The sequence below is a fragment of the Physeter macrocephalus genome, unplaced genomic scaffold (assembly GCF_002837175.3).
Source record: "Physeter macrocephalus isolate SW-GA unplaced genomic scaffold, ASM283717v5 random_226, whole genome shotgun sequence".
NCBI classification, from domain to species: Eukaryota; Metazoa; Chordata; class Mammalia; order Artiodactyla; family Physeteridae; genus Physeter; species Physeter macrocephalus.
This window is the reverse complement of record NW_021145512.1, coordinates 25,180-51,371: the sequence shown is the minus strand read 5'-3', so window position 1 is coordinate 51,371 and position 26,192 is coordinate 25,180. Positions and strand designations below refer to the sequence as shown.

The 26,192-nt window shown below is 52.9% G+C and overlaps 2 protein-coding genes across 4 annotated transcripts in view; one reads left to right on the top strand and one right to left on the bottom strand.

Moving 5' to 3' along the window:
- The window catches only part of SLC13A5 (solute carrier family 13 member 5), a 27,963-nt gene extending 1,780 nt beyond the window's left edge, over nucleotides 1–26,183 (top strand). Inside the window, exons 2-12 of the mRNA XM_028484766.2 lie at nucleotides 2,613–2,741; nucleotides 3,024–3,160; nucleotides 5,390–5,577; nucleotides 6,585–6,750; nucleotides 8,266–8,388; nucleotides 11,600–11,812; nucleotides 12,657–12,757; nucleotides 13,819–13,937; nucleotides 15,848–16,009; nucleotides 18,968–19,105; nucleotides 20,282–26,183. Coding sequence (XP_028340567.1) covers nucleotides 2,613–2,741; nucleotides 3,024–3,160; nucleotides 5,390–5,577; nucleotides 6,585–6,750; nucleotides 8,266–8,388; nucleotides 11,600–11,812; nucleotides 12,657–12,757; nucleotides 13,819–13,937; nucleotides 15,848–16,009; nucleotides 18,968–19,105; nucleotides 20,282–20,407 — 1,602 coding nt within the window. The 3' untranslated portion in view covers nucleotides 20,408–26,183. The remainder of the gene's footprint in view (nucleotides 1–2,612; nucleotides 2,742–3,023; nucleotides 3,161–5,389; nucleotides 5,578–6,584; nucleotides 6,751–8,265; nucleotides 8,389–11,599; nucleotides 11,813–12,656; nucleotides 12,758–13,818; nucleotides 13,938–15,847; nucleotides 16,010–18,967; nucleotides 19,106–20,281) is intronic.
- Nucleotides 1–26,192, bottom strand: part of XAF1 (XIAP associated factor 1) — a 69,970-nt gene that overhangs the window by 29,524 nt on the left and 14,254 nt on the right. The window lies entirely within an intron of this gene.

The following is a 26,192-nucleotide window of genomic DNA, read 5'->3' as shown; positions in this document are numbered from 1 at the left end:
GGCTACTCTTCGTTGCGGTGCGCGGGCTTCTCATTGCGGTGGCTTCTCTTGTTGTGGAGCACGGGCTCTAGGCACGCGGGCTTCAGTAGTTGTGGTCTGTGGGCTCTAGAGCACAGGCTCAGTGGTTGTGGCGCATGGGCTTAGCTGCTCCGCGGCGTGTGGGATCTTCCCGGACCAGGGCACGAACCCGTGTCTCCTGCATCGGCAGGCGGACTCCCAACCACCGCGCCACCAGGGAAGCCCAGTATTACCGTTTTAAAATTCTCCACAGCACACCCTCTTATTGCCCCCCCTGCGGCGGACCATTCCTACCTCTCTCTCCCTTGACACCAAGGCCCAGAGAAGGCGTAACTGAAGGCCACACAATGGCAGAGAGCGGACACTGATCAGGCCTGCCGGGTGTCAAAGCCTGGTCTTCTAACCACGTTGCTCTCCTGCCTTGAGCCCAGAGGCTTCAACCAGCATTGATTCTCCCCTCCTTCCCAACAAGGGCACATCTGACAGAGTTTGGAGACATTTTTTGTTGTCACAACTGGAGAGAGCGCCACTGGCATCTAGCAGGGTGGAGGCCAGAGATACTGCCAAACATCCTACCACGCACAAGACAGGCCCCCCGCCCCCCACCCCCCAACACAGAACCATCCAACCCAAAACGTCAGTAGTGCCGAGGCCGAGAAACCCTGCATTAGAGAGTAGGGAGGTGTCCTGGGGTTCTCATGGGCTGCTGAAGAAAGATTTAGTTTTATCACCGATAACACAGTCCAGACACAGAATGTCTCAGCCTTTGTGTGATGTTCCATGCGTATAATATGTGTTATCTCGGTGGTGATAAACAGTGATTGTGTGCAGGTAGTACGTTTTCCCAGCAGTGTTGTCACAGCCCGTGCTGTTGCTGGTTCGTTTCTCTAATCCGCATTTGCAGTGTCCCCGGGGTTTCAGGCCTGTGCTGGATGCCAAGTGACAAGGATTCTGCCCTCCACTGCTCACTCCACTGTTCAGTGTTCAATGGTGGGTGAAATAGAATGCCAACCCAGTGTGCTAATTGCTGCGGGGGGGCGGGGGGGCGTGCATGGAGGAAGGACACAGACCCAGACGAGGGGCAGCAGTGAACTGAGCCCCGAGCGCTCACTCCAGGCCAAAGGAACGGTGTCATGTGTGAGAGCAGCTGTGGGAGGCCGAGCATCTGCCTCAGTCCCCACCAGTGCCCTGGGGTCTCAGGAGCTCGGGGTGGGAGTGGGCATGGGAGATGCGGCTGGAGGGCCCTGCAGGGCCTGCTCCATCACAGAGGGTCTCCCAAGACATGCTCAGGCATTTGGCTTTTGTCCTGAAGGCAAAGGAAGGCTTTTAAACAAGGGAGTGATATGATCCGGTTTGTATAAAGAGAAAGAGGGAGCAGCAGTGTGGAGTGATGCAAGTAGAAAGATCGTATTAGAAGATAGCTGTGCTGTGTACCTGAAATTAACACGATATTGTAAATCAACTACACTTCAATTACCAAAAAAAAAAAAAACTACAGCGAATAAAACAGCAAAAAAAAAAAAAAAAGATAGCAGCAGTGATGCAGGCAGAAGATGTGGCCTGAGCAAAGGCAGGGCCACAGGGTGAAGGAAGGAGGGAAAGAGGAAGATTTGGGGGTAGAAGCTATAGGTTTTGGAGGCTGATTAAAGTGGAGGGGGCTGGAATGAGGGAGAGGCAGAGCCTGGGTGGTTAATAATGGTTATAGTAAAAATGCTGATGAAACAAAAAAACAACCCAGGGAGGTGGGCATTATTATCCCTATTTTATTAGGTGATGAGACGGAGAATTAAAGTCCTACAGTGAGTAAGGGGCCAGGGCTGCGAGCGCTTGAACCAAACCCAGGTCTGTCTCACTCCAAAGCCAAGATCCCAGTGGCTAAGTAGCTAAAGGGTGTGAACAGGCAGTTCACAGAAGATTAAATACAAACAGTAAAGCTTGAGACCCTTGTAACTAGAGAGGCTAATAGACACCAAGACCATCTTCTCAATTATAAGAAAAACAACCCTGAAAATACTCAGTGCTGGCCATTTTCTGAATGGGCTGGTTTACAACACACATTTCTGGGAGCCGAGAAAGTTGGAGCAGCCTCTTGAGAAGGAAATTAGATAGAGATACCTGGAGTTTGAGGATGTGCTTTGGGGAGCCTCCCCTAAGAATTGCACTTACTTTGTAAAATGATTTAATTTTTAGAGCGGGTCATCAAAAACAGTATTTTCTTTTTTTCTCTCTTCTTCCTTCTTCCTCCTCCTCCCCTTCCCCCCACTCCACTCCTCCTCCTTTTCCTCCCCTTCCTCCTCCTCCTCCTTTCCCCCCTCTTCTTCCCTGTGAAGACGTGGGGATGCAAGGCTTGGAGAGGTGAGAGACCTGCCCAGGACCGCAGGGCTGGGGGGCAGGGGGCAGGAGTCTCTTGATGACGGGTCCTGTGCCCTCCTCACTGTCCTGAACCTGGAAGGCTGTGCTGACGGGGAAAGGGAAGCAGGGATTCCCACTGACATGCCACCCTGTTTTGACAGTCCATGCCCTGCTGTCCCGAGCGTTCTGGGGTGGGGAGCAGGGCGGCAGCAGCTCGCCAGGCCTCAGTGCCGTCTCTTCAGTTTGTCAGGTGCGCCTATGTCATCATCCTCATGGCGATTTACTGGTGCACAGAAGTCATACCTCTGGCTGTCACTGCCCTCATGCCTGCCTTGTTTTTCCCGCTCTTCAAGATTCTGGACTCCAAACAGGTGAGCAGCCCCAGAGCATCCGGGCGGCTTCCTGCTTCTCTCCCAGTGGCTCCTTCTCTGAGCCCTTCTCTGAGCTGCCTAGGACCCGGGGGACCAGATAATACCCTGTTTGTGGGCTCTCTCTGGCATAGAGACACACCCTTGACCCTCCATCCCCATTCCAAGCTGCCCTGAAGTCAGCATCTGCTCTGCTCGCCTATCTCTGGGGACTTGGGTGACCCCGAGCCCAAGTAGTGTGTGGTCACGGGGCAGGCCTGATGGGGCCTCCATGCCACCCTGCAGGTGTGCGTCCAGTACATGAAGGACACCAACGTGCTGTTCCTGGGTGGCCTCATCGTGGCCGTGGCTGTGGAGCACTGGGACCTGCATAAGAGGCTCGCCCTGCGCACGCTCCTCTGGGTGGGCGCCAAGCCTGCCCAGTAATTACCCCTTCTCTCTCTTACCGCAGGGCTCTGCAGTAGGCCCCAGGGCCAGGGAGGGGCGCGTGGCACAGGCCAGATCACCCACAGGCAAGGACTGGCCATGGCCTTACCTGGGCGTGGCAGCCAGGCAGACCCCTGGGTGGCCGGACCAAGCCATGCCTGATACCCCTAGGGGCTTTGGGGGGAGAGCAGGAAAGAGATGGCTCAACTACCCAGCTCAGGGGGAAGCAGAAAGGTCATCCCTCCGAAGCTGGCACATCTGTTCCCTCTGCAAAGCTGCTGCTTACCCCACCTTTCCCCCATTACTCGGTCGTCTCACCCCTCTCCAAGATCTCCCCTCCCAGTCACAGGCCATTCGGACCAAGCCGTGGAGTTGATATAGCAGAACCACCTGGGTGTACGGAGCGCCCGCAGGGCCCCGGGCATGATACCGGGGGCTTATTTACCACCTCATCTGACTCTCACCGCACCTCTGAGGGTTAGGGATTATCCCCGTCACCCACGTTCTGTTCCGAGGCAGAGAGGGCTTAAATGGTTTGCTGACGTCACATGGGGATTGGACCGGGCCTTGCCCCCTCTAGTTGGGAACTCAGCATGCACCTTGTTTTTGAGGCAACGTGCGCCCTAAATGATGGCGTGACCCAGCCCAGCCCTGGGAAGGCAGGTTGGTAGTTCACAGTAAATCCCTCCTGCTACGTCCTCACGTCAAGGGCCATGCTGGGCTCTGAGCACACAGAGACCCTGGCCCGCCCGAGCACCCTGGGCGCCTCAGCTCCCCTGAGTGAGGGCTTTGGGACTCTCCGGCCTGTCACCCGAGCCCCTCCACTGATTGGTTTACAGGGTCAAATCAGAAGCCATTGCATCTTCTAGAAATGTGAGGCCTCAGAGGCCTCAGAATCCCCATTTTTAGGATCCTCTGAGTGGTTGGCTTTTCTCCATCAGCGGGTGGGCCTCATTCCGGAGTGTGTGCCGGAGCGCTTTTGCTCCCAAATCCAGGACGTTCACACACGCTTCTCTGCTCCTTCCTGTCACCTGGCTCCTCCTCCGAGCCTGGCTTCCAGCTGCCCGGGGCACTGCCTGTGCTGGGGACGACCTGTATGTCGAGGCCCCCTTGGTGCCTTGGAGCGTCACGTGGAAGCCTCATTCATGTGAACTCTGACCCTCCTCCTAGCCTGGATCCCAGCCTTTGTACTAAGGGGTCCATGAGGTCTATCTGCATGGATACCAGCTAAAGCCCGGTGCAGTGCAGCCCCGAGACCCTTCTTCAGGCAAATAAATTAGTGGCCCTGGGGAGGAGCCTGACTGCCGAGGGCCACGGGCACCAAGAGGTTGAGTTCCATTTAGCCAGCCGCCCCTCCCAAGCTCCTCCGCTCCTGGCCTGGTGCCAGGTGTGCGGGACCCACGGAGAAGAAGCAGACCTCCCCTGCTCACGTGCTAAGGAGAGAGCAGACGTGGAAACAGTTTCAAGTCCAGCCAGCGAGAAGTGTCCTAGCGAAGACTGAGGAGGGTGCGGTCAGCCCTACCTGGTGTGCACCGGGAAGGAGGTGACAGAGAAGGGATGCTGCCTGAGGGCTTTGAGAGGCCGTGAGGAGTTTTCTAGGCAGATGATACAGGTGGCACAGAGGCGGAAGGGGGGGTGTTACACGGAAAGGGAACGTTCTCTGAATACTGTTTGGGGATCTGGTCCGCCGCAGAGTGGAGGGCGGCCGAGAGTGTGAATGGAGGTGGGCCAGAGCATCGGCCATGAAGGAGGTCCCACTTCTCCAGGGCCCCCCCGGCCCATCCTACCCCTGAAGGCTGACTCCACGCGGCCTTTCTGAACTCATGAGGGGAGAAGTGGGGTCAGGGTGGGTGGGAATCACCCCTAAGTCATATTAGGGCCAACTCTGCACGCTGGGTCTGCACAAACTGGATGCCGGTGCCTCCCCTGCTAGATGGTGAGCGCCTCAGAACCACGACTGAGGCTCAGGCCGCCTGGTGACCCGGTAGCCAGCAGAGTAGACGTCAGTAGTGTTTGTGGGAGGGAGGCAGAGGAAGGAAGGGAAGGGGGGGAGGGAGGGAGGCACTAAAACTGCAACCCTCCGCTGGATACCCAATCTTGGCCTCAGCACCTTGGCCCTGACCCCCGGCATCCCTGCGGGGGCACCTGGCCCCCCGCTGCTCCCTGGGGGTCGTGAGAGGTGGGGTGGGGGATTCTCCGGCTTTCCTCCTGCCCCTCCTCTGCAGGCTGATGCTGGGCTTCATGGGCGTCACGGCCTTTCTCTCCATGTGGATCAGCAACACGGCCACCACGGCCATGATGGTGCCCCTTGTGGAGGCCGTGCTGCGGCAGATGGAGGCCATGAGCGCAGCCACCGAGGCCGGCCTCGGGGCTCTGGAGCTGGCAGACAGGGGCAAGGCCGGCGAGCTGCCAGGTGAGGCCCTGGCCAGGGCAGCCTTCCCCTCTGTTGCCAACAGCTTTAGCCACCTCCCTGCTTCCTGGAGCCCTCCTTTTAGCAGGCACATAGGGAAATATTTAGAAGATGCTGTTTTCCTAAGTTTTAGGAATGTGATTAGTGCATAAAAGTTAGATCCTAAAGTAGAGCTGAGAGCAAGTTCCTGCCCTCCGTTCCCGCCATCACAGAAATGGATACGTGTTGACTTGATCATTCATTTGGGTATCTTCTGAGCACCTGCTGGATGCCCCTCAATCCCTTCTCCCCCGATCACCCTCAGGGAGGCCTCCTCTGAACAGGCCCGATCCCGCCGCACTCCGCTCCCGCAGGTACCGGGGTTGGTCATCCCACCTTTGCTTCCCCGCTAGGCACCGAGCTCAGGCGAGTCAGAGAGTGCCTGTGTTTGTCTCCGTCTTGTTGGCTACCCCATCCCCAGGGCCCGGCGTGGGGCCACTCAGGGCCTGTGCTGATAGCCTGGTTGCCAGACCCCGGGCCAGGTCCTGGGGCTGCAGAGATGAAGAAGACACGCTCATGCTGTGGAGCCCGGTGGAATGGGGTTGAGAGGCCCCTCGGATAGTTCATCCGACTTAGGGGAGGCCAAGGGTTGCCATTAGCCAGACACTGAGGGAGCGCAGAAAAGGGAGAGGCCTTGCTAGGAGGAGAGCACATCTGGGATGGATGTGGACCCCTCCCTCCAGATGAAGGGAACAGCTCGAGCAAGAGCAAGGAGGCAGGAAAGAAAGGAGTGTGTCTGAAGCCGCTGACTTTGCTCGGAGCACTGAGGAGCTTGGGGCTCGCCGAGGGACGTAGCTGGGAGGGGGGCACGTGGGGCCGGATAAGAGCACTGGGCTGGAGGCGGGGGACAGAGAACCTGGGCGGCGAGCCGGCAGAGCCGGCACACCTGGGTCCTCAGGTCAGCGGCAGGGTCAGGAGCTGGGGCTGGGCAGGCGGTCTCCAGTGTGCCCACGGCAGTGTGCCCACCACAGGGAGCCAAGAGAATTGTGAAGGTCCCTCCGTGAGGCAGCGGGAGGTCGACAGGAAGAACATAGGCAAGGCCATGACCCTGTGCGTGTGCTACGCAGCCAGCATCGGAGGCACTGCCACCCTGACCGGCACGGGACCCAACGTGGTGCTCCTGGGCCAGATGCAAGAGTGAGTCGCTGACCATGCCTTTTGGGGACAATAGTGGGGGGGGGATGGGGCTGGAGGGGCCCACCCACCTCTCCCTCCTCTTCAGCTGGGCCCTGGAGCCTGGATGGGGGTGGGGGCCGCCTGGCAGGAGTGAGAGGATGGGCCGCCATCAGCCTCTGTGGCCCAACCTCCCTGCACATGCTCAGGACCCCACAGCCTAGGAGCTGATGTCCACAGACCGGGTTGCTTTCTGCTCAGGACAAGTCCTGCCTTTCTTTCGTGGGCTCAGGATTCTCGCTCAGACAGGGAATGTGGATTGAACGTGGAGCTAGTCATGGGAATTGACAGTCTAATCCGAGAAGCGGGGTCCTTGGCTAAAACTTGTAGAAAATAGATGCCCCTAAAGACGCTCCCCTCAGAGCTGGCTCACAACCTCGGTTGTTAATGGCGACGGTCCTATGACACCCGGAAAGGTTAGAGGTTAGGTCACCTGGTGCCTCACCGGCTCTTTCACTATGGCCCCTCTAACTGCCCTTGAGGGGGACGTGTGCCCCTGTGAGGCTCCTGGTGGACCATGGGGTGGTTTAGAACTTTCCAGCCTCGGCCACAAGGGGACCCAGGCTTTGAGGACCCAGTTCTGTTCTTGGTCTTGTGCCGGGTGGGGCTTGGGTCACAGAAGTGAGAGGAACCTGGGCCCTGCCCATGGGATACTCGTGGACAACTGAGGGTAGCAGACACCCAGAGGGTTCCGGCAGGTTGTGTAAATGTGTTAACGGAGGTAAGTACAAGTTGCGGCGGGCACAGAGGGAAGGAACAGAAGTATGGCGGGTCCCGTCCTGTGCAAACACCCTGGACAGGGGTCGGGAGGGCAGCTGGGAGGCGGGCAGGGCGGGCCTGCAGACCTTGAGGTCGAACGAGCAGACTGTTTGGCTCCTGCGAGTGTTTTCCGTAATGATAGCCTTATGGTGCGCCCTGAAATTCCTCTGGGCTGAATGGGAAAAGCTCTGTGGCTAGTTTGACACCCTTGGGCTAAAGGGAGCAGTGCCTGGGGTTGGGGGCGGAAGTGACCCTCCTCCAGCCCCCAGGAAACATCTTCTGGTCCCACCCTGGGAAGCTTTTGAGATTTGATTTCCTAAGTGGGGGGCCTTCCCTTGCAGAAGCCCACGGGGTGAGGTTCTGAGGCATCTGTGGACCCCCTGGAGCTGTTGGCCAAATTACGTGTGTACAAAGATGTATTTTTCCGGACTGAAGGGCCATGCCTTTCATGAGCTTCTCAGCGGGGTGTGGACCTCCAGGAGGGTCAGTTGGTCGCTCCTGAGGCTTGCCTTGTGCGTGGCCGTGCTCTGGGGCCCCTGCTCGACTGGGGTAATGCTGAGTGGTGGGTGTGGGTGGCTGGGCTTCAGGAGGAGGAGGCCCCCGCTCCAGACCACCTCTCAGGGCCCGGCTGCTGCTCGGCCTCCGCCCGCAGGGTCCGGCCCGCCCGCTCTGCGCAGCTCAGTGTCTGGTAGAGATGTGGACCAGTATTTTCCCCTTCAGATTGTTTCCTGACAGCAAAGACACCGTGAACTTCGCCTCTTGGTTCGGATTTGCCTTCCCTAATATGCTGCTCATGCTGCTGCTCTCCTGGCTGTGGCTCCGGTTTATTTACATGAGATTCAAGTAAGTTTGAGATGCTCGTGGAACAGAGGATCTAACCATGCCTCGGCTCAGTAGGGGAGTCTAGAGAGTTCCTCCTGTCTGGCCCGGAACATCTCTCCAGCCCCGTCTCCTGCTAGCTTGCCCTCCAGTTCCCGCTACCCCTGCTGCTCACCGTGCCTTTGCACAGGCCGCTCCCCACCCTCCTACCTTCCAACCTCCTCAGTCCTCAAGGCCAGTTCAAATGCTCCTTCCTCAGCGACACCTTTCCCAACTCCCCCCGCCCCCATTCTGATTCTGACGGATTGCCTGACGCCACGCCTCGCCCCTTGCCCCTGTAGTCATGCTCCAGGGCCATCCCTCCCCCGACCTTAGCTCCTCTGTGGCCTGCGCTAAGTCCTCTCTGCCCCCTACACCCGGCCCAGCTCCCAGCCCAGGGAGAAAGAGCAGGTGTACCGTAGTCAAAGCAATTAACAAGAAGCTTTCTTCTTGGTGCCAGGCAACACTGCTGGACAGACTTCCACTTGGCTGCTAGTGTGTGTCAGGCCAGGTCACAGCAGAACTCCTCATAATATCCAGATCAGTCCAAACCCAGATCTACTGCATGCTTACAATGTTCCCAGCAGCGCACAGCTTCTGCAAAGTCTACCTTCCAGTTCCCAGCACACAGCTGACCAAGAGTCAACCTTGACAGCAGCCAGACTTTGGACAGAAACCACGATGTGTGGCTGACAGATACCTTAAAATGTTGTTGTCATTTTTAAATGCACAAACTTATCTATGGCATGAAGGTGACCCTCTCACACTGGAGTATAAAGTACCTAGCCGTGAGCCATGTGCTCTGTGCCTTAATTCACATGGCGCTTGAGCCCAACAAAAAACAGAGGCCTATGTGGCCAAGAGATCTCAGAGCTGAAGGGTAAAGGCGCCCACGAAGACCTGTGAGTTAATGGGAAAAAGGGGCACTTTGGTTAAGTTTTCTCCTGAAGGAGGAACTGTTTTGAAAACTGCCGTTAAAAAAATCTCCGTCCATAGTCAAAGCAGCCATAATGACGACATAATGGTAGCTGTAGGCATTCGTCGCACACCCCACCCTGCCCGGTGTCCGGGCCCCCATGTGAAAGGGAAGCTGCTCCTACGGGTGCTTGGCTGCACGGTTTGAATCCCTCATCTGGCTGGTCGTGGAGAGCAATGTCAGGGTCGTTCCCTCCAGCCTAATTCAGAAAAACTGTATCTTCCTGAGTTTATGGGCAGCTTCCTAGGCCACATCCAGCCAAGGGAGCCACAGACCCTCCCAAGACCACCCAGGACTCTTGGGATATTCCTGCTGGCTTATACCCAACTTTCCTCACCAGGCTAAGCCCTGAGTTAGGGATGACGGTTCTTCTGGACCCCTGCCCGGGGCTCGGGGTCCCTTTGCCTCTCCTGCAGCGCACTGACCCAGTTCATCATGCACCCACCCAGCTCGTGGGGCCCCCACAGGAAAGCTGGATCCATTTGCCTGCATCTCGTGCCAGCCCAGCAGTCACCAGACGGATTAACCCAAAGATGAATGTGAAACCACTTAGTGTAAGAGGGACCTGAAGGCCTGGGGGTACCACTGCAGGGGGCCAGCACTGGACAACTGCATATATGATGCAGCCCCCAGAGTCTGCAGCCAGTGTGGTGTCGGGATGTGTCTCCAGCATCAGACATGGGCTGGGCAGCTACCAAAGTCACCCCTTATCCTGGAAGCCTGAAGCCTCTGGTCCAGCCCCCGAGTCTCGAGAACGACAGGTGGCAGCGGATCGGTAGTGGGTGGAACACAGACTCTCTTATGCCAAGGGGGCGAGGACAAAGAGGCCAGCTCCCACGCCAGCAGAGCCATCCCCATGCTGGATGATCTGGAGGGTGTCCCTGGAGGGTGACCCTGAGGACAAATGTCCTTGCCCCTTGTCCAGAACGGAGATCTTGGCAGGCTGTGCAGACCTGAGTCCCCATCACTGCCACTTCCTTTCCTAACCCCTGAGCACCGCGGGAAGCTGTGTCCCAACCTCCTTGAGTCCCTGCTCTAGGCTGTGCCCCATGCCCTGCATGGCCCTCACCCTCTCAAGGGTGGTTCCCGTCCAGCCCTGGCTTCAGCATTCGGCACCTCAGCACGTATTGCATTAACCCCTGTGCTCCTAGGAAGTCTGTTTTAGGGTCCCAGGAAGGACTTCCACAAGGGAAGGCTCTCTAGGGATAATCCTCTTGGCCTTGCCCCCCACCTTCAGGCTGACGGGGGCTGGAAAGTGTGACTGGAATCCTCAGCGGATCCCTCGGGGTTGGCATCCTGTGTGCCAGTGGCCCGTCAGCCCCTCCCCAAGGCTAGGTACCCTCTATAACTCCTCCGAGATCCCTCCTCCTTCCTGCCCCCTCCTGCCACCACTCCCCAGGGAAGTCCTGCAGGGTGCCCTGGGCAGGCGTGTTGGCCAATGGGCACTGGTTCCTAGGGAGCCCATCCAAGAGCAGGACCTGGCTGGCTTCCCTCCTGCCTTAGCCACAGCTACTACGAGCCCCAGAGTCTTCTGGGTCCTTAATCCTACATGTCCGCTCCTTGCAATGCACGTACCCACCCTGTTCCTGCCTGACCCGGTCTGCTGGGACCTGTCCTTGTTCCTTGTGTCCTCTTGAGCCACCTGCTGATGGGGACTGGCATCCTGGCACCATCAAAGGCAGCTCCAGGCCACAGTGGGAGGAGGAAGACGGAGCACGTGAAGGAGCCTCGGCCCCACCTTGAGCCGGTTCCGGATTTCTCACGGCCACCCCCAGATGTCGGCAGCCACCGGTCTCTAGGCGACTGGCACCTGCCAGGCCCCGCTTGCCAGCAGTGGCCTCGGTTCTGCTTCTTTCTGCTTCCTGTGCTCCGTCCATCCCCTGCTCCCTGGTTTGCTCAGCCTCCCACCCTCCTGGCCATCCTCTCTTCCACCTCCACTGTCGCTGACACCCCACCTGTGCCATCTCAGGCTTCTTCTGGGGGCACCCTGGGGGCATATGCCGGGCCCATAAAACAGAGACTTTGCCCCACTATGTCCTGTGGGGTAGGGTAGGCAGGTGACAGAAATGAGGGGTGGGAAGGGACTCGCTCAGGGCCCCCGGGTGACAGGCAGCCCTGTGTGGCTTTCTATCACGTTCTGCTGCCCAGTGCACGCTTCCATTCAACCAGCCCTGAGTTGACCAACACGCCCCGCCGTCCTCTTGTCTTTGCATTCTCTAGTATTAAAGAGTCCTGGGGCTGCGGGCTGGAGAAGAGTGAGGAGAAGGCTGCCCACGAGGTGCTGTGGGCGGAGTACAGGAAGCTGGGGCCCCTCTCCTTCGCTGAGGTCAACGTCCTTCTCTGCTTCTTCCTGCTGGTCGGCCTGTGGTTCTCCCGGGACCCCGGCTTCATGCCCGGCTGGCTGTCAATCGCCTGGGTGGAGGGCAAGACAAAGTAAGTGGTTCCTCCCACAGCGCCCCCTCCATGGCTCTCCTCCTTTTCTGCCGTCCAGTTCTGGAGCACTCTGTTGGTTTCTGGACTCATTTTTGTCTCACCAGTCTTCCTGACAAGCTCACAGATGTGTTCTTGTGGCCCCTCTTGCCCCAACAGGCTGGCAGGGTAGCCAGGCTGTGATAGAGAGAGGTCGGTTGGGCTAGGACTGGGGCTCTCAGTGCTCTGGTTTCCAAATCTCTGTTCTGCCATCTTTCCTTTCTCATCTTTCTTCAGATCCGGGCGAGTCCCCCTGAAGACACACATCCTGGGGTCCAGAAGCTTCTTTAGACAGAGACTTGGCAAAAGGGGGGATATGAAGTTTCTCTCCTGGCTAAGATGTTATGTGGTCAGAATAGAAGAAAGGCTGAGAAACATGCATATCCTAGAAAGGGCAGATGATGTGGACAGGGAGATTGCTGCCTGTTTCTGCTTATTCCATTCTGAAGGTCTGCTTGGGGTGGCCCCAAAGTCCTTGTGGTCACCCTGGTGAACCCAGAATCCCAGAGAATCTGGTCGAGAAGAGCTCATGAAGTTCACCTATGGAGCAACACAGACAGAGAGGGAAGTGAGCCGCTCAGAGTCACTCAAAGTTGGTGGCAGAGCTAGGCCAAGAACGTGGGAGTCTTGGTTTCCAGCCAGGATTCAGTCTACCTCACCCCTCCTGATCTTGGCCTTTGGGGTTCCAGTTTTCTTACTCAGATGAGCCTGTTTCCTCACGTGGGAGCATTCAGACACAGAGCAGGCTTGCTGCATGACTGTCAGTGTAGCCAAGATGGGCTAACCCCACGTGCTCTTCCCTGCCCAGGTATGCCTCCGATGCCACAGTGGCCATCTTTGTGGCCATCTTGCTATTCATTGTGCCTTCGCAGAAGCCCAAGTTCAACTTCTGCAGCCAGACTGAGGAAGGTAAGGCTCCTGTCCTGGCCTCCCATTCATCAGGGTTGGGGCCCCGGCAGCAAAGGATCTCCATGGTGTTCCCTGGGCCCGGGAGGGAGAACATCTCACCCTGTTGAAAAGGACTGGCTAGATTACAAAGTCCGGGCACAGCATATTTTCCAAGGCTTCTCTGCATATTGTTTAGTGCAAAATCTCCTCTTTTGCTTTTTAAACATTTGAAATCTTATTTATTTTACAACAGGAACAGAAAGAGATTTCACATTTCCCATAATGCCATCAGTATTTCGGGGGTTTCTCTCTCCCTCCCAGTCTTTGTTAATATGCATATATATCATATGGCTAGAATCAAAACACACATAATTTCAATCCTGTTTCTTTATTGGTTTTTGTTTTCATGTTTTTGCTTGTGGTTATGCTAGAAACATTTCCGGCTATTGCCACAGTCTTCAAAGTTATTTTCTCTAATAACGGCATTATATTGTATCGGGGGCTGTAACCATTCCCCTGTCATGGAGCATTCTGGCTGTTTTGAATTCTTCATTATTATAAATTAATGTTTTCGTGAATATAGCTTTTTGAGGGTGTTTCTTCTTTAGGAGAAATTTCTAGCAGTGATTGCAGCTCGGGTAAAAGAGTATATATGTCTTCAAGGCTTTTAAAATGTATTGGTAAATTGCTTTTCAAAAAGACTGCACCAATTTATAACACTAACAGGAGTGTATAATAGCTTTACCATATCATGTCTTTACCAGCAGTGGGTGTTGTAGTGATTACTGTAAATTTTAGCTGATTTACAGATATGAGACGGCACTCATTGTCCTTGCAGGCTTTTATTCCCCTGCATTAGATCTGTTTTATCTCTTTTACTTGCTAATGCTGGTCTGGGTTATGTATGGTTTTTTTTGTTTGTTTTTTGTTTTTTCCTGGCCGCGCTACGTGGCTTGTGGAATCTTAGTTCCCCAACCAGGGATTGAACCTGGGCCCTCAGCAGTGAAAGCACGGAGTCCTAACCACTGGACTGCCTGGGAATTCCCAACGTATGTGTGTGTGTGTTTATCATCTCTTCTCAGAAAGGAAAACACCATTTTATCCGCCTCCGCTGCTGAACTGGAAGGTGGCCCAGGAGAAAGTACCCTGGGGCATTGTGCTGCTCCTGGGGGGTGGCTTTGCCCTGGCTAAAGGATGCGAGGTAACTTCTCCACTGTGGGCTGCCTAGGGCCCCTTCCTTCACCAAGAGGGCAGCTGAGAACTGCTGCACCCCTCCTTCTCGGCACCCCAGGCCTGTGCCTGTGTGTTTCTGTGTCTGTCTTCTCCATGTAACTGTTCATTTCTTGAAGACAGGGCCTCTGCCTTGTCATCTAGGTACCCTGCACCATGAATAGTGCCTGGAATAGAGAAAGTACTTACTCTCTGAGTGATTTCAGAAATGAGTGAATGAGTGACCCTGGTTAGCCAAAAGAGATGGGGGATGCTGGGAGGTCTCCTGTGGGGTTTGGTAATAACAATCTCTGCTTTGATTTATTCTAGGCAGACCTTTCTTTCAAGTCTTTGTGAATATTTTCACCATTACCTTTGGTCCCTCTTCCTGCTGAACTTTGTTGATATGGTTGCCATTAAAAATTTTTTTTCTCTAGCTAGGTATGTAGCGACATAGGAGGAGAGGAAGAGCTTTTGGGGGAAAACACCCCAAAATGCAACTTTCTTACCTCCCCCCTTCCCTGATAGGGAAGAAATAAGCCAGAGGGAGGGATGCTTGGTGTTGCTCTCCTCTGTCCATCCGTTCATCCATCTACCCAGGAATAGAACGTAATACATAGACTTGGTCTATCTTATTATTGCTGTTTCCTCAGCATCTAGGACAGAGCCTGGCACATTATTATTTTGATGAACAGATCCATCCATTTAGTCACCTCTCTATCTCTCATTCACTCATTCATTCGTCATCAAACCTTCCTATTACGTCTGTGTTAGGTCAGGCACAGGAGTTACAGAGGAGATTGATATATGGTCCCTGTTCTTGAGGATTTCACAGCCAAGAGAGGGGGGCATGTTTGGAAGAGCATTTCAGAAAGAAGTGACACATCAGTAAAGAAATCAGCGTGTTGTATCCAGCTGAGGAACAGCAGACGATAAGGCTGGTGAGGCTCACAGAAGCCACTTCACTGAGGGTCAAGATAGGGAGTGTGGACCTTATTCTGAAGGTGGTGGGTACAACTCTTCTCAAGGGTTGAGGCCAGAGAATAACTTGGTCAGATCTGCACTTGGGAAAAATCTCTTGGATGTCTGAAGTGGAGGCCTAGGACGGACAGGGGTTGGGGAAGACCCAGTAGATGCTCCATAGCCTTCATCTAACACAGGCTCAGAACACTGGACTCCATGGACCACTGTCTCCTTCTTGAAACTCCTTCCTCCTTTGGTCCCCAAGACATCATTTTCTCCTGTCTACTTCTAACACTGACTATTCCTGCCCTGCCTCCTTGGTTGACTTTTCCTCTGTTCTCCCTTAAATATGAGTGTTCCTGAAGGTTCTGTCCTTGGCTTCTTCTTTGTTCACGTTTCATTCCCTCCCTGGACAATCTATTCTTAGCCTAAAGCCCCAAATCTAAATTCCCAATTTCTGGCTCAAATCACTCTCTTGAGCTTTAAGAACTGTGGGAGACAGAGAGGAGAAGATGGACATGAGATGTTTGGGGTGACATGGTGACTGGGCATAAGAAATAAGGGGGACAGAGACACCAGGATGACCCCCTAGCCTTCTAGGTTGGACACGAGGTGAGTCTAGTCACTGGGCTGGGGAGCCCAGGGGGAGCAGAAGATGAATTCAGGTTGGGGCATGTTGGGTCTGACACGCTCGTGGGATAGTGGAAATCCAGACAGCAGACCAGCTGGGCTAGAAACGAGGATTTAGGAGACAGCAGAGTGAGGATGGAGATTGAAATTGTGGGTATGGATTAGATCACCTATGGTATGTATGCAGAGAGGGAGAATCAGAAGGGAAGGATGGGCTGAGCTCTTTGGAGACAGATGAAGGTCCCTCCAGGCTCCGGAGGAACTGCGAGCCACGAGCCCTGTGGTGACTGCCCTCCCTGTATTTCCCAGGCCTCGGGGCTGTCAGAATGGATGGGGAAGCAGATGGAGCCCTTGCATGCTGTGTCCCCAGCAGCCATCACCTTGATCTTGTCCACACTCATTGCTGTGCTCACTGAATGCACAAGCAACGTGGCTACCACCACCCTGTTCCTGCCCATCTTTGCCTCCATGGTAAGTAACCCTGCTGGGGGTGATGACCCTTAGTCATCATTTCATAGGAAGCTGACCATATCCTGGGTCCCTAGAGAGGCAGTGACATCAGGGGCCCAAGCCTGGCCAGGCTCTGGAGACCTGGGTCCTGAGCCCTGCTCTAACACAGACTTGTGTGCCCTTGATGGCCCTGGGCCTGCGCTCAGTGCTTCGCTGTTTCTTCTTTGTATCCTCCACGCTGACCAAAAGTGCTAAGCAACAACCAGGTGCCCTAAATTTATTTATAAATGTAACAGATTATTTCTCAAGCTGGGGAGACAGGGCTTACACCAAGGATGCCATGGGGGAATGATAGAGGGTCTCTCAGAATATAGCACAGGTGAGCAGGAGGCCTGTAGGACAGGGGGACACCATTGGCTGGAACCCACCAGGAAGAGATCTTGGGGGAAATGGAGCCTGGGAATGGTGGGAGGGGAGAGGACGTTCTGGGAAGATGGAGTAGCCCACATAAAGGAAATGGAGTGCATGACTGGAAACTCCCAGAAGCCTTGCTTGGCAAGCTCGGGGACTGGGGATCAGTGGGCACTGAGCCCAGAGAGGCTGCGGGTGGTGGTGGATGGGGATGCTGCGTGCCAGGCTAAAGAGTTGTGTTCCGTGGGCAAGCGTGTTTTTGAATTGGGACTGAGAAGAAAGCAGAGCTTATAGGAAGCTCGACTGTGACTTTCTCTTCCATTTCCTTTTGTCACTCATCACTTGGCAGTACCAACCACAAGGTGGTACAGAAAAAGCCCTAGGTTCGGAGTCAGAAGACCTGAGTTCAAGTTGTGGGATCCTCAAACCTGTCACTCGAGTTCTTTCCCCTACTCTTGTGCTGAGGGTCAAGTAGGATGAGGGCTATGAAAACCCTCCACAGATGCAAAACGAGCCAGGGAGAGGCTGGGGCTGTCATTCTGGAGTTGGGAGGACAGACTTACAAAGGCCTCAACACAGGATTGAAGTTGGCAAATTTTCATTCAGTTGCCAGGGTGTCCACGTGTATAAAAAGCAAACCCAAGTGATTTTCTCCTTTTATTCCAAGAGAAGATGGAAGTGTTAGAAAGAGCAAGGTGGCCCATCTCCCCCTCCCCTAAGCAGGCTGCCCAGGGCGAAAAGATGCCGAGGAACGTCTTCTGCTGCTGGTCGTGCCGTAGTGAGGACTCCTTCCCCTAGCAGAGGCCTGGCTTTGTCACCTCCAGACACTAGTCAAATGGAGGTCTTCACCTGAGAGGGTGGCCAGGCCCTTCGAAAAAAAGCTTTTCTAGAATCTGAAGCCCCGAGTTAGATGCCACACAGACCTCACACTCCTGCCTCATACCAGGAAGCAGACTGGTTCCTCTCAGTTACTCCTAGAGGGAGTGTAACTGGTGCAGCCTTTTCAGAGACCTGTTTACCCATGAGAATCATAACCTGAAACCCGCTCATACCCTTTGACTCTGGGAATTTCCCCCCCGCCAAAAAATATTTATTTTTTCCTATGGTTTAGCATATATCAATACAGTGATACATGTATATATATTATAATAAAAACCCCTATATTAAAAGTATATGCTAAAATACTTTCCTGATAGTGGTGAAAATAAAGAAAATTGGAGGCCATTGGTAAAAAAATATTATATACATATTTATATTTTGTGCATAGAAAGGTTTAAAATATAAGGTTTGTGAAAATAAAACGACAAGGATTTAAAAAAACCCTACTGCTAAGAGATTACACCGGACTCTGGGAATTTTACGTCCAGGAATCCGTCTTAGGAAAATCATCAGAGATGCCTACAAGCTTATTTTATAAAGATGCACATCAAAGAATTATTTGTTATAAATATACTTCCATAATAGCAGGGGATTGGTGAAATAAGTTATCATATATTCATACAATGTAATACTATCAAGCCATTAAAAAAAAAAAATCACAGTCCCGAAGGGTATTTCATAAAATGGGAACACATAATTTTTCAAAGCTGAAAATGTGATACATACACATAGCCAGAAAATGTCTAATAATACCAAAGAGTATATAGACCGTTACGCTCTAGCTTCCTCCCTAGAGACAACTCCTGTTATTAATTTCTTAGGTATCTTTCTGCACGTATTACACATGCACACACAGACACACACACTCTCCTTTTAAACAAATGGCATTATTCCATGGTCCTGTTCTGCACCTTATTAAATCTAATCATATATCTTGGAGATCCTTCCATTGTTAGCACATAAAACCTACTCAATTCTTCTTTTCAGCTGCAAACGATTCCATTGTTTGTATACATGTATTTTATTTGACCGTCCTGCTATTGATGGCCATTGAGTCTGTTTCCTGTGTGTTTTGCTATTACAATATCGCACTGAACATCTCTGCATGTGTGTCTGCTCTCGTGTGCAAGCAGATCTGCATGATAGATTATTAATTTTGATATTGACAGACATTACAAATTATTATATCATTCATTCATTCAACAAATATTTATGAGCATCTGTCTACTCTGTGCTAGATGTGGCTGTATTTTAAGCTTTAAACAGGTGGATACCAAATTCCATACACAAAATGATCCCAAATGTGTATAAAAACACATACATACAGAGGCACACACATCGCTGAGAGATGTGGTCCCTGCCCTCTAGGCGCTCTCTGTGTCAGGACAGACAGACACGTGCACACATGGGCTGCAGGGGTGCCCCAGATGGTCTCTGGCACATAGTAGGTGCCCAGGAAGTATATGTTGAGTGAATTGAGGGGGTTCAGAAAGGCTTCCTGGTAAGTTTAGCCTTCAGGGTCCAGCAGAGTTATCATCCAGATGTGGAAAAGGGTAGAGGAGCCAGCCGGACCAAGGCACAGAGGTGGGAATGTGCACCGTACATTAGGGAAAAGCTTTTCCGAGTGACGGTCCCCAGGAGCTTTTGTTTTCTGCATCTGTGACGTTGTAGTGCTGTGTTTTTCCCCAGTCACGTGCCATTGGCCTCAACCCGCTGTACATCATGATCCCCTGTACCCTGACTTCATCCTTTGCCTTCATGTTGCCCGTGGCCACCCCACCTAATGCCATCGTGTTTTCCTATGGACACCTCAAGGTTTCTGACATGGTAACGCAGCCGCTTTTATTCACTCCTATCAGCTATGATGCTTTTGTCATGAGGGATGCCCCATCTATTAATGACCTGTGGTGTCAAACAGTTTGGGACCAAATGTCCAGACCTAACTCATTATTTGTATTTGTATGCAGCTTTTTTCTTCTTTTTTGACATGATCTCTTATTTCTTAGACTGTTCTGTCTCCCAAAGCTGAGAGGTGGGTTACAGAATCTCCCACCTGGAAGTGCCCGAGCAGCCACCAGGGGAGCCTTCACTGAGTACTTGGAAGGGGTGAGGGTGGGAGTCCCACATGGACAAGATGGACTTCACAATCTAGTAAGAACCCGTGAGGACAGTCAGGAGGGGCAAGGCTGAGATGAGGGGAGATGTTAATGACAGCCAAAGAGATTGACAGAGGTGTCTACAGACACGGAAGCAGGCAGTGGGAGAGACACCACTGCCTGGGAGCAGATGCTGCCTTGGAAACAAATGCTGCCAAAGGAGGAACTCTGCAGTTCTGCTTTGGCTTTATCCCAGCCTCCGGCGGGAGGAGGGCGGCTCTGCAGCTCCGGAATGGGGAGAGGCAAGTGGGCAAACAGGAGAGGCCAGGAAGGCGGGTCCCTCCCTCGGCCCAATCAGGTGTTAGTTAACTCAGAGCCTCCGCTGGGTATCTTTGGGACTCCATGGAGCATTCTCACACAGAGGGTGGGTCCCAGAAGCCAGGAATTGCAAACTCAATTCCAATCCCCAGTGAAAAATCTGCCACAGGGTTTGAAAGCAATGGTTAGTGAGCACCCAAAGAACGCAGAGCAGGCCCTCGAAAGGCCAGCACGTGCCTGTGGGACGGTGAAGGCGCTGGGGTGAGCGCTGGACCTGGACTCAGACCCGGGCCCCTCCAGTAACTCCCTCGCCTCCCTGAGGCCCAGTTTGCCAAACGTCCCAATGAGCCTGAAGAGCCCACCTGTCCTGCCTGTTTCCCAGGCTGCTTTAGCAGTGGTGATTCTTACTGGACACGAAGTAGCTCTGCCTGGGGGCTGGGGTGAGCACAGGGCCGGGCCTGGGGACGGGAGGCCCAGCAAACAGCCTTTGTTCCCTTCTCCCAGAGTGCTGGTTCCCAAGGCCCATTCACCTTTGTTCTGACAGCCTGGCATTCCCGAGGGTGCTGACTTTGACCCTGTTTTTTTCCAGATGAAAACAGGACTAATAATGAACGTCATTGGAATCACCTGTGTATTTTTGGCCGTCAACACCTGGGGACGGGTCATATTTGACTTGGACAGTTTCCCTGACTGGGCTAATGTGACAGCACATTGAGACTTAGGAAGAGCCGCAAGACCACGCCCAAGGCCCCTGCCCTCCTGAGGACACCCGAACCTTCCAGTACAACTTACAGCAGAGCTTTGGGGTTCATGCCCCAAGGTGACCCCATCATGCCCACACCCCACGGAGCCCCAGCCAACGGGCCACCTCTTCCTCCACGCCTGGGATCTCAGCTGGGGACGGGTGTCTGGAGGGCAGGCTCAGAAGTGAAGGGAGCCTCCCATAAGGCTGCTGGCGTCCATCTTTCCTGGGGCCTGCCATCATCTCTGGGACGGGCAGGGTCCCACCCCCACTAAGCCTCGAGCTGGCCCCATGGCCGGGCTCTGGTGTTCTCTCGTCATCTAAATGGCAATCAGATTCCAGCTCTGGAGGTGAGAAAACAACCTTCCAGAGCCTGTGTCTCTCCCAGCTTACCTTGGGCTGCCTCAGATCCCTCCTGTCACTCGGAAGGGACAATCCAGCCCGGGGACAAAATGTCTGGTCCTGGGCAGCTTTCCACTGCTGGAGCGAGTGGGAATCAGAGCCTCCTGGGACCACCAGGAGTATGGTGGTCCTCATCCAAAGGATGAGGAATTTGAGTCAATAACTTGCGGACGACACCACCGGCAGCAACCCGCTGACAGTTCACTGCTCCGTTTGAACTGACAGTTTGGACCCCCTTCCCAGCTCTGCGGGGCACCTCCTTCAGCTCCTAGGCCCCTCTGTTGTCTGGCCAACATTTGCTGGAATCCGCCCCTTTTCTCCCAGGCAGGTCAGTTTGGCTCTTCCGGGAGATGCTTTTCCCGCCCCACGACAGCTGAGATCACACTCCAAGTATGGGCAGTGATGGCCTCCTTTGGGGCCACAGGCGGAGGTCTAGGTCCTCCCTCACCTGCAGACCCAGAGGGAATACCTGTTAACCGCCCAAAGCAGGGTTCCTTCAGGGTTTGTCTGTCACGCCAGAGTTTGGGCACCTCTGGGGAAAGCCTCCCTCTGCTGACTGGTCTTGGCCGTCTAGCCTGCTGCTGACAGAGCATCGTTGAGAACACGCAGTGCCCGGCGGTCCCTGAGCAGACAGCCCCTGCCTGTGAGTGAATCTACCTGAAGTTGCTGGACAAAGACTCCAGAGGGGCCGGGGAACCCTCAGAACAATCTGTGAGAGACACATGAGAGAGTCCTATCCTCCTACCCACCAGCCCAATTTTCTTTCCTTCTTGTGCTGCCCGTTGATGGTATTTTTCAGAGCAGGAGAAAGTCTGGGAACCCAAGGAACCCCCATGCCCCACCCGAGGACCAAGCATACACCACCCGGTTCCTTGGGTGGGATGATGTCTGAGCGCCCGGTCTGTCCCCCATGGAAGGTGCACAGCGCTGTCTCTGGCTTTCTGCTGTGTGTGGGGTGGGGGTGGGCAGGCAGATGGATGAATGAACACTTACTGCCCACCTCCAGTGTGCCAGAACTCCCCGGCCCTGGTGCATCGGACAGTTATCTCATTCAGTCTTTGCAGCAGCCTGAGAGATAGGCAGGCTTTATTAACCTCCTCTGTCTTTCATTAATACTGGGACTCAGAGAAGCCACGTCATGTCCAAAGTCACACATCAAGTTAGTGGTGGCTAAGGTTCCAATTTGGATCTTCCGCTGCCATGTCCACTGCTGCTTCCTCTAGCCATTAAGGGCCTTGGCCTTACAGGGACAGTAGGGAAAGGTGGGTGGCCAAGAGCACGTCTACCCCAAGGCCCTGCCTGCTCAGGGATCATTCACAAGAGCCCTTTCTGCTGCCTCCTCGGAGATGGGCTTAGGTCAGTCCTGGAACAGACAGGGCTGGTCTTTGCCCAGAGAAATAAAGCCTTTGGTTGGAGAGAGCAGTATGGAAATGGCTACCTGCTCCCCTGCCAAGATAAAACCGACCCACCCCTCTATCACTACTCCCTACGCTGCTGCTCTTGATGTGTCTGCCCCAGCAGTGAGGGCTCCCAAGGACTTGCACTGCCTGCTGGGTCCAGTGCTGGCCCTATGGCTAATCCACAGCAGGCCACCACAAGTATGATTGGTAAATAAATGATTGATCAGTGTTTTCAATTAGATGTATGCCTGGTGGTAGTGAGCAAGGTCAGTGAAGGTCATCCAATGTGGGCAATGAAGGATGAGTAGGACTGGCCAGGCTGATGGGGGAGGATGTGGTGGGGTGGGTGGAAGGGTGGGGGGATTCCATCTGGTTGAGGAATGACAAGAAAGCTGGGCGGGGGTTCAGGAGAACAGATCCCAAGGTTGAGGAGGCTGACCAAAGGCTGTTTCTAAACAGCGTCTCTTGAAGTTGGCTGGAGTTGCACTAACATTTATGGCCAGTGCCGATCAGGATTGCTTTCGGCTGCAAGTAGGAGAAAACCTAGCTAACAGCGGCTTAAATCATAAGGGCATTTAATGTCTACGTAACAAGAAGTCTGGAGGTAGACGGTTGCTGGCGCTGGTCCAGCAGCTCACTCGGGCCACCAAAGACTTGGGTTTGATCATCCACTTTGCTATCTTAAGGGTGCTATGCCTTTACTCTCATGCTTGACCCTCACACTACATACACATCTGCATTGAAGGCAGGAAGGAAGGTGTGCGAGATGGGGGCATGATGGCGCCTACTGCATCTTTCCCTTTTATTAGAAAAGCAAAAGCTCTCTCAGAAGGCCCTACAATCTTCCCTTTATGTCTTGTTGGCCAGAACTAGATCGTATGCCCACCCTTAGGCCAATCACTGACAAAGGGGAATTGGAATACCATGAGACCAATTAGGACTCATTTCTTGGCCTTGGGAAATTGGCCTATGTTTCCTGAAATCAAGAGGTTTTCACCTACTACAAAATCTGGCTTCCGGCAGGGGAAGAAAAGGGGGAGCTGCTGGGTAGGTGATGAACCAGGGTCTGCTATTATGACCCTTTCAGAGGGCTGCCCTCACTCCAGGCTACTTGAGTGGCTCCCTTTCCATGGAATTCAGTAGAAACACATTCCTAGGTAGGAAGAGAGTATGTGTTTGGTCAAGGGCTTCACCTCTGCCTCCACTTCCAGGAGAACCACTGGATTGGGAGGCTAGAGTCTGAGTCATGGACCAAGCTCAGTCCTGACGTCGGCTACTGAAAAAGTCAGTCCACTCTCTGGGCCTCAGTTTCCATCAGGAAGGGGTCGGACTAGAGCATCTGTAAGGGCCTTTCCCCAGAGTCATGAATACCCTTACCCCACTGACCCTTCATCTGCTTGGGCCAGATGCAGCCCCTGCCACATCCCCATGATGTCTTGGCTTAAAGTCTATTACATGGTCCACTCCCTGCTCCCACCTGGGTCTTAGCCATTTGCCGAAAGCCCTCTGAGACCTTTTCCCCATTGATATTTTGCCTCTTACATTTTGTAAAGAGCTTCTACCCAAGACCCTTGATTTCTCTCTTCTTAGCATATATCAGACATTTGGGCCCAAGGTTAGCTGAACGCATAATCCTGACCAGGATTGCTCTCTGAACCGTTTTGCCAGGGACTGATGACTCCACAAGGATCCCATGCATTCCAGGGTTCCTTACCGTTGATCCTGGAATTGGGATCCTTCCTTGTCCCTCTGAGCTGAGGACTTCCTTGGGGAAAGACCTGGACCGCCTCCTCTGGCAAAGCCAGTGAACAGGGCATCTCCCTGGGACAGGAGAAGTCGTCCCTCCTCCCCACCATCCCTTACACAGAAGAATAATGGATAATGAAACTTTTGCTCTGGACTTCAAGCAGGGAGTCAGCTCACTAGCACAGGGTCCAGTTCTCAAAATGAATATGGACATTCCCTGGTAGGACCCTTGATGGCATGTTCTTGTTTGTGGAAATAAAGACCAAATGCTGGACTGTCTGGTTAAAAATTACACCTGGAAGTCCTGTTCTTAGCTCAGAACTCCTTTTTCTGGCCTACTCTCTCCCCTGGTCCCACATCCTCTTAAAAGCCTTGTCTTCCAACCCACCAAAGAAGCTTCTTTTCACATTAAAAAAAAATTCCATCATGATACATCCTCCACATCATGGGTTGGCTTTTTACATTCTCCAACAGAAAGCTTATCATTTCCTGCCAAAATCCTTGTGCTCAGATAGATATTCAGTTTATTTCCTGTGGTGTCCTGAGCCAGGATTCAGCTTCTCACTTCCCTACCCCAGAAACGCCTTCCAGCCGCTTCCCTGATATGCTTGTGCAAATGCCCACTTCTACTCTCAGAGACACAGGCCGCCCACTGCTGGCAGTGTTAGAGCAGCATTTATGTCCCTGCTTCCAGCTATCAAGGGTAGAGAAATATGACAATTCAACCTCAGAACACCGTTATCCAATCAAGAAATTTTAACTAGTTTTTATATCTGAAAAGTTACCATGAACACAGTGAAAAAATTCCAACAGTACAAAAAAGTATTGAGACATGTCCCTCTACTTTAGACCTTGAGGCCTCCAGGCCCTTCCAGAAAGGCAACCATTGCCCAACAGTTTCTTACATGTCCTTCCAGACCTGATACATATATAGTCAGCCTGCAGGGGTTGGCTCCAGGACCCCCGAGGGTACCAAAATCTGCGGACGCGCAAGTCCCTTGTATAAAATGGCCTAGTACAGTCGGCACCCCCATATCTGTGATCCTGCATGGTGGTTGGTTGAATCTGCAGATGCAGAACTCGAGGATACAGAGGGCCAACTGTATACAAGCTTATGTAATAGGTATGTGTCCTCTTTATTACACCTGGGAGCATACTATACACATTTTCTGTCCTTGTTTCCACTCCTCCCCCTTAATTTATTTGGAGATCATTCCATTTCAGGACATATTAAGTTTGACTTTACTTCCCCATTCAATAGTTAATTTTGTTTTTATTTTTTCATTTTTTATTTTTGGCTGCTCCGCAGCTTGTGGGATCCTAGTTCCCTGACCAGGGATTGAACCCAGGGCCTGGAAGTGAGAGCACCAAGTTCTAACCACTGGACCACCAGGGAATTCCCAATTTTGTTTATAAACTGAGGTAAAATTAAATTCAGTGAATTGCAAAGATCTTAAGTGTACACTTCAGTGATTTAGACAACTGTATAAAAGGTGTAAGCAACACCTCATTTCCATCTCCTTAACCCCTGAAGGTTCTCTTGCCCCTTCCAGGAATCTGCACCTTCTTGAGGCAACCACTGTACTGATTTCTGTCAGCATGGGTTGGTTTTGCCTGTTGAAATTCATGTAAATGGAATCATACAGTACCTACTCTTGTGTCTGATTTATTTTGTGCAACAAAATGCTTTAGAAATTCATTCCTGTTGTGTGTATCCATTCATTCCTTTTATCGTTGTTGCTAAGTAGTGTTCCATTGTATGAATATGTCACAGTTTGTTTATTCTCCTTTGATGGACGTTAGGTTTGCTCCAGTTGAGGGCTATCTGAATAAAGCTGTTATAACATTCTCTGCATAAGTCTTTTTGTGGACATATGTTTTCACTTCTCTTGGCTGTGTGCCTAGGAGTAAGCCTCAGTCTTTTTAAAAGCTGCATAGTATTCTATTGTAAGTGTATACCGTATAATAAACAAGACCCCTATTGATGGGCATTTGGGTCATTTCCAATCTTTTGCTAAGACTGTAATAAACATGTCTGTACTTAAATCTTTGTAAACGTACGTGAGTAGAATACTTGCCTAGAATGGCATGCTGGATGAAAATGTATATGTATTTATATCTGGGAAAGAGGGGAATTCCCTGGCAGTCCAGTGATTAAGGTTCTGCACTTTCACTGCTGAGGGCCCGGTTTCCACCCCTGGTTGGGGAGC